Source organism: Anarhichas minor, unplaced genomic scaffold (assembly GCF_050575085.1).
Source record: "Anarhichas minor isolate MPS153535 unplaced genomic scaffold, ASM5057508v1 ptg000030l, whole genome shotgun sequence".
NCBI lineage: Eukaryota > Metazoa > Chordata > Actinopteri > Perciformes > Anarhichadidae > Anarhichas > Anarhichas minor.
The window spans coordinates 11,205,012-11,212,717 of NW_027466476.1; the positions used below are offsets into that span (position 1 = coordinate 11,205,012).

The 7,706-nt window shown below is 40.8% G+C and overlaps 1 protein-coding gene across 1 annotated transcript; it reads right to left on the reverse strand.

Annotated features, from left to right (window-relative positions):
- Window positions 1–30: 30 nt before the first annotated feature.
- Window positions 31–7,367, reverse strand: tmem175 (transmembrane protein 175). Its single transcript, XM_076104907.1, has 10 exons — window positions 7,050–7,367; window positions 6,146–6,184; window positions 5,894–5,991; window positions 5,742–5,793; window positions 4,670–4,705; window positions 4,503–4,586; window positions 4,238–4,402; window positions 3,685–3,763; window positions 3,138–3,273; window positions 31–2,694 (listed from the first exon to the last, which is right to left on the reverse strand). The coding sequence occupies exons 1-10, from the start codon at window positions 7,263–7,265 to the stop codon at window positions 2,022–2,024; spliced, it is 1,578 nt and encodes a 525-aa protein (XP_075961022.1). The 5' UTR covers window positions 7,266–7,367; the 3' UTR covers window positions 31–2,021.
- Window positions 7,368–7,706: the final 339 nt, after the last annotated feature.

Consider the following 7,706-nt stretch of genomic DNA (forward strand, 5'->3'; position numbering starts at 1 on the left):
GTTCACTACGGTTCCTAATAAGACGGAGAATTGACATTGAAGGAACAGATTTATTCACAAAACAAAGCAACAGTTTTTGATTTGACATTTAAAACCAGATTGTGCACAACGTGAACGAGCAAACGCAGCGTTACAGAACAGACGACGTGAATATTCAGACTCTTCTGGCCTCAACACGAGTGAGTTATATCTGGTGAGACTGTCAGACAAAAAGTTTACTTTTCTTTCACATTCAAATCAACCAATGCTGCTTGCAGATCATTTGATGCAAATAATAAATAAATAAAAACAGACAAACTTGCTTCTAAATGAAGCTGCGGTCAATTCATCCTCAACAGAATAAAGAAATGTGACAATACGACGTCTTAAAAGTAACGATTCCAGTCTTTTGTTGTTGTTTAGTCACTAGTCGATATTCTCAGTCACCCGACAGGTTTCCATTAAAGTGCGTCTCAGATTTGAGTATCAAACACACAGACGTACATCAGAGACGAAGGTCTCTTCAGGACAGTTTAACAGAAACAGTGACCTCTTCTGGAGAAATAGACTCCACCTGATATCACAAACCTCAACATAAAAATAACAAAACATTGATTCATTCAGTTCTTAACATCCTGTAATAACATTAAGTTGACGTTACTTTTGAAAGACAGAAATCATCATCACTGAACCTTAAAATCAACAGCAGCCATGCACAGTCAGCATTTTTCTACTTTTAAACAGACAGTTTTCGGGGTCATTTAAGTGCACAGTCGTCCAATAAAAGATAACCGCAGGAATAGAAATAGAAACATTGTGACATAACTAAAAAAGGTGACATTAACATTACATACACAGATATCTACGGAAGCCCTGAGAGGCAAGTGTGGAAAATCCATTTTCTAATTCTGATCTGAATAGTTGTCTCTCCTGTGGTTATGACTGAAGAACAGGCGTTAAGTTCCTTAAATCATTTATTTTTCCTTCAGTGAAACAGGTGCTCGGGTGATTTGTTGTTGTAATACTCATTTTGTCCACAAGAGGTTGAAACGCACCACTAACCAGTGTTCTAAATGAGACTAAAAGCATTCACGTTTTATTCCAGGTGAGTTTAAGGTGAATTAATTGTGTTACGTTATGCATCGTAAGCTCGAGTTTAGCCTCTTGTGGCCGAAATGATAATTACAATAATAAACATTTCTTTCCACCTGTTTCACAGATAAAAACAAGACATGTAGAAACTGGATCACCACGTTCTCCTTCCTCTTGCCTCTCGGGGTAATCTGAAGGACGTTTCTGAATCTGACTATTTTAAAACAGTGCAATTTTCCATTTTATGGCCGTACCCGTTCTGTTAATGTTTAAAGTGCATACGCTACAGACGTGAACCCTGTCAGTCGCTAACTGGCCAACTCCAACGTTTATATTGGCGCTAAAGTCTGAAAGGAGACAAACTTGAGACGTCTAAACTTTTCCTTGTCAATACACAAAGTATTTAAATACTTTGTGTATTGACTCAGGTATTTCTTTTTCTGCAACATGTCTGAACATGTTAAGCAAATTGTCTAAAATTAAAAGGCAGAATTAAAACCAAACCAGTTGGACGGACTGTTCATCGGCACACTTTAAATTAACTATAATATAAGAAGCCTGTTCTTCCTGTTTATACAAACTGCCGACTTAAAGCTGAAAACAGAAAATAGTTCAAATATTTGACCCTTTGTGAGCTTTAAAATTAAAAGTGGGATATTTGTTGGTTATTTCAAAGCTTTGAGTGCCTGAAGATGATTGTTTGCTCATCAAAACTAGCATTAGCATATTCTTCAAGTCATCGTTTATAAGAGTAAATTAATGGATAGACTTTGGGCTGTCGATGTCCTGCTGTCTCTACTCTACTTCCCAAACTCCGCCCTCAACGTGTGAAGTCTTGCCAATCCTATTTTCACTGATTCCTTCCTTTGACTCTGTCCTGAGGCCAGCAACGCCTCACCGCTCCGTCAGTTAGCGTGATATTTTCTGTGGCCACTCCCCCTTCAAGCTAGCTAGGTGACTAAAGCGCTGAACGGCACTCTCGTCTCGTCATCTTCCTCCACTACGACGCCCCTCTGGTCGGGCCTGTCGGGACAGAAGATTAGCCGAAGCGAAGCTCGCCCGACGCGCACCAACAGCCTCAACACAATAAAAGCAAACGGCACAGTAATCTCCATCAGGTGGAAAATCGCGGCGCTGAATTTACTCAAAATGCACGTCAGGAAAAACGTCCCCAGAGCCACGCAGGGGTACAGAGAGAGCTTGGCCAGCATGAATATGTGCTCGCGTCCGCCGTATCGCACGTACGGGTGCAGAGTTTCCCGTTCGTTGTAAAGAGCCACCACCCAGATGGTGAGTTGAAAGATACCGGCGAAGAAAATGATCACGCAGCTGATCTGAATGGCTTCCAGTTCGTTGCGAGAGTCCGCCGGGAATTCGTGCGTCAGCTGGTAGGCTAGAGGCAGACCTCCGACAAACGCCAGGGAGAAGGTGTTCAGCAGGCCCATGAAGCGCGTCGTCTTGGTCACGTGGAGGAAGAGCGAGTGGTGCACGAACCAGAGGAGGCCGACGGTGGCGAAGGAACCGAAGTAGGCGAGGTACTCCGGGCCGTAGACCCGCAGGGCCGCTACCAGGCTCCCGCCGAACTGCTTCTGCACGACGGTCGGGTCTGGAACGTTGTCCTCGCTGACGGGAAGGAACCAGAGAGGATTAACGTTGAAAGCACACTTTTCTCACACCATTAACTTAATCCATAGTTTTATGTTGGCGGCAATTGAGCAAAATCTTGTTCGGTAGTCGGGTGTTTTGACCTTCTGACTATTTCGTAGCAGCTATGAAGATGTCACTAAAATGAGGGCCTAGCCATAAAGTTGGGTAGCTTCACTTAAAGGCACTATGAGTAAGATTTTGTCAGCTGCCGTTTGTAAACACAACTTTCAAAGTTGGGCCCTCAACGAGATGAAAGCCAACCTCTGATTCACTCTGCATATGAAGCCCAAGATGTTCCCCATAAAGCAAAATGATGGTTGCGTTACATCGTGGGATCTCCTGCATAGCTTTGTGTTTTTAATCCTTGCCTGCTTGTGTCCCATGTCTACCCATTCAAGGAAATGGAGTTAAAAACACACCATATGTCCAGGATGAGAAGCGTTGCTACGATGGCGTAAACTCCATCGCTGAAAGCCTCCACTCGGTCCTTGCTGAGGGGCTCGTTGGGCAGGTAGGTGTAAAACAACATGGAGTCTGGACTCTCCGGCACCTGACCTGAAATGGACAAGATCTGGTTTATGTTTCAAAAATGTGATGCAGATGCAGGCGGCAACCTCCGCTTCTGAAGAGTGAAGCCGAAGTGTCTTAAACCTGCATTCTCTCTAGTGTCCACCAGGGGGCGACTCCTCTGGTTGTATAGAAGTCTATGAGAAAATGACTCTACTTCTCTCTTGATTTATTACCTCAGTAAACATTGTAAACATGAGTTTATGGTCTCAATCTCTAGTTTCAAGTCTTCAATACAGCATGATGTTCATTTAGTAAATCATGGTCCATTTAGAGTCAAACAGACCATAAAGCAGGGGATGCTTTAGGGCGGGGCTTACTGTGATTGACAGCCAGAGACGTATACGGCGTCTCTAATTCACGTTTCCCATAGATGTCAATGTTAAACGTGGTTCTTACCAATTGCTTTGCTGCGGCACCACTTCAAAGACTGGGAGATGTACGGCAGGAAGATGACGACCGCCAGCAGCACGTAAGACTGAGAGACAAATGAAAACATCACTAGATGAAGAGATTCCCATCGCTGTAAATGTAATGTCTCTGTGTTTTAGACAAAGCAGCAGCTCCTGACTGGGAATAGTGATGCATTTATCAAAACTTTAATTTATAGATTTTAATCATTAATCAAAGAACTTAAGTTCGAGCCGTACCGAATGTCATATTCATCTTTAATAAAGTCCTAAAACGTATAACAAGATGAAGAGACGCCTCAAAGCAGATGATCTCAAACCGTCCAATCATCTACTGATGTTAAAAAGTTAAATGTAGCATCTTTAAACTGTTAACTAGAATTGCCGCATGTCTCCAACAACCAGTTTACATTCAAGGCTTTCATTCATAATTAGCATATATATTCGTGAGTTATGTTTAGGGAGATCTCATTGATCTTTGACCACCAAAGTCTGATCAGTTCATCGTTGAATTTAAACAAAATTCCCTCTCTGCCACCCACCAGCTGGAAGAAGATGAAGGAGAAGATGCTGGCGAAGAAGCACATGAGGGGAACCCGCATGATGACTTTGAGGATGTGGTGTTTGTAGAAGTTCTGGTTCTCCGAGATCTGGATCTGCTCGTTCAGCAGGAAGGGACGGCTGAAGGCGTACAACACGATCACCGACTACGGAAACAAGGTGTGTAGGATTGTGATTAGTTCTAATAGATAAAAACGGCAACAATGAAACGCTTTATAAAAGTATAAAACGCTTTAACTGGCTCACCTGGATGACGCCCATCACCATCACACAGCCACAAAACAGTAAAAGCCCGAGGATGTTCTCGGGGAAGGCCGCCATCAGAGAGAACTGCAGAGAGAAGAGAGCGTGAATGACGTCGGTCAGCTGAACATTTGTTCATGTAGACGGTGTCCGCCGGGCCTCAAACTCACCGTGTACGGCAGAAAGGTGATCAGCATCATGCAGGCCTGAAGGAGAAGCGGAAGCAGAGAAAGAAGTCACGTTAGAAAGAAGGAAACGTGCTCAAAGCAAAGTTTAAGTGAAATACTTAAAGTTCGAGCTGTACCGAGTGTCGTTTCTTTACAAAGCTTCTATTGAGGTTTTAAATGTCTTGTTATATTTCATGACATTATCACCATTAAACAAATGGGACATCTTTTTATTTTTTGTCCATTTTTGGTTCTTTAAATGTAATTTATGATGCCGTTAGATTGCTGATGAACCGCCCCTTTAATACAGGCTGTGTGTAGAAAGCGGGAGAGCAAAAACATGTTGAACTGCAGTGAAAGCTTTGTTTTTAAAAAGACTAAACGGCCGAAAAAATATGGATTGAAGCTGAATGTTTCCTTAGATTAAAATTTGGAAATGATTACATGTATCTTTTATCAATAAAAGTTGACTTTTTTTACTTTAAAATGCTCCGAAGTTATTGGAAATGTTTTGATCACACGAGTCAGAAACAATCCTACGCAGCCACCACTGTAATATGATTAAATAAATAGATATATTACTGATAATATTACTGTAGCCTGATCTTTATAACTATATTAGAAATACGGCAGTTGAACAGAATGAATAGACAAAAAGAAGCTGTGTAGCATTTAAAAGTTGATTTATAATTTGAATGTCAACGTTCAGGGAGAAGGAAATAGGCAAGATTATGAGTATTTTATTGAGTATATATTCTGACGTAATTGTGTAAGAAATCAGTTACCAATTTATGCAACGCATGTATGTGTGAGCTCGTGAGCAGATCTCTTTGTACATTAAAGCAGCTGGAAGTTAGATTCTAAACTAATTGGCTAATCAAAGCTAATGACCAACAAGCTAATTAAATGATGTAAATCAGGACAATAAATTAACTTTACAGTACGTAGACATAAAATACAACCAACTAGTGCTGGATGTCATTATTACAGTCTCAACACTTATGAAATACTTTCTTTAATCCTCTTTAATGAAATATCCACGATGTCCTGTTGTTAAACACACAGTGATACTTACGAGGTTCAGCAGTGCGAGGCAATCGTCTATACGGACAATAACTTGAAATAACCTGTGAAGTTCAACACAAAGAATGAGCACGTGATTAATTATAAACCTTAAAATCTGCTGTACCACCACCACTAACAATAATAATAATAATAATAACTCACCTGATATGAGCAGCCCATGCAACAGTCACAATCAGGAACGTCATCAAGTAAACAGCGATCTTAGTTGTGAGCAGAAGCTGAACACTCTCCCTCAACTCCTGCAGGGCACACAAACACATTTATAACATGTCTCCTCTTATTATTATTATTATTATTATTATCGTATCAGAACATTTATTATAGTCCTCATAAGCTTTACAGGAATAAAATGACATCTTCTGTTACACATCTATTACTACTGTCAGACTTTACCTCATTATTTTCCATCTTCGTATGGGCAACAGGTAAAATCTGTGAATAAAGGAAATATCGAACGTTCAGAGGGAGACACATAATATTAAACATCTGTAGAAACAATCTGAGTTCACACTGACCGGTAAGCCTGTTCTGTTTGTTAAAGGGACAGTTCACCCAAAAATCTAAAAACACATATTTCTTCTTACCTTTTATTGCTATTTATCAATCTATCAACGTAGAGATGTCTGCCTCCTCTCTAATATTAAGGGACTATATAGTCTCTTTCCAGCAGTTATGACTTATTATGGTTATTGGAGATAAGTATTATCAGACCTTAACACAAGCTGGTGGTTCAATATTAAGTGCTGATTGGCTGCTAAAATTCAAACTCTTGATTCCTGCTAGTTAACCAACAACATATTAATCGCATGTCGTTTAAATGCAGTACAAAGTATATTTTTAAGTAGTAGTAGTAAAATTAAAATAGGACTAGGGTCAATGCACTGTTTGTTTCCACACTACTTCTGCAAGATATTTACTAAACTCATGGAATAATAATAATGTTATTGATCCCTGATACTCGTTCCCACCACCACCACATGAAGCCTGAGTTAACAGAATCACATTTTTACACTGGCTTTTATGTGATGGTGTCGCTTTTCAGTTTTATTTTTATTTTACTAAATTATTTAATTTATTTATTTTTATTTTACTAAATATATATATATATATGTATATATTATTTTATTTATTTATTATTTTATTTTTATCGTCTCACTGAGCTTATTGTTATTATTTTCTTGCTTTGTCTGTCAAAGCACTTTGTAAACTCTGTTTCTAAAGGTGCTATATCAATAAAGTTATTATTATTATTATTATGATGATGATGATGATACAGTTCGAGGCTCGGGTGTCTCACCATGACGGTGGCGATGATGGAGATGAGAGCGTCGCTGTAGGCCAGCAGTCTGTGGGAGGACTGGGTGCCGCTGTGGGCCTCTCTGTCGGACTCGGACGGAGCGCTAAAGTTCTCCAGGAACGAGGAGGAGGAGGCTGCGTGGCTCCTCGCGTCCTTCTTCTCCATCTCCTCCTCGACGTGGTGCTCAATGATCTCGCTGTCGACGTTTTCCCCCATCGTGGAGGGGAACCCACGGACCCGGAGGACGGAACTGTTTGCAAACAACCCAGAAGACAGCTGACTAGAGAGGGCGGGGAAACCGGAAGCAGCTGCACGGTCACCTTCCGGTTGTCGACAAAAGATCGCTTGTTTGACGAAAGAGGACCCACTCAGTGGTTAAAAACGGATACAGTATATATATTTTTTCTCCATGTGGATATTATTTTTTTGGTTTGTTATACTTTTATTAACTTCCGGTTCGAGCGAGGATCGAGGAGCGAGGAAATGATCTTCCTTGAACCGGAAGTTGTTGAGGAGCGAGGAAATGAGGAAATGACAAATAAGAGACAATTTCCTCGATTCCGGTGAACTTCCGGAACGCGATCCTCGCCTGAACCGGAAGTTGGAAATGACAAATAAGAGACTTGGGTTGTACCCTAGGCCTAGACCATTAAGATA

Bases quoted from the DNA above. Each gene is read 5' to 3' on its own strand.
- tmem175 (XM_076104907.1), bottom strand. From the start codon at position 7,265: ATGGGGGAAAACGTCGACAGCGAGATCATTGAGCACCACGTCGAGGAG. The intron at 5,992-6,145 runs GTAAAGTCTGAC...TGTGCCCTGCAG, and splicing joins CGAAGATGGAAAATAATGAG to GAGTTGAGGGAGAGTGTTCA. The intron at 4,403-4,502 runs GTGAGCCAGTTA...TTGTTTCCGTAG, and splicing joins TGGTGATGGGCGTCATCCAG to TCGGTGATCGTGTTGTACGC.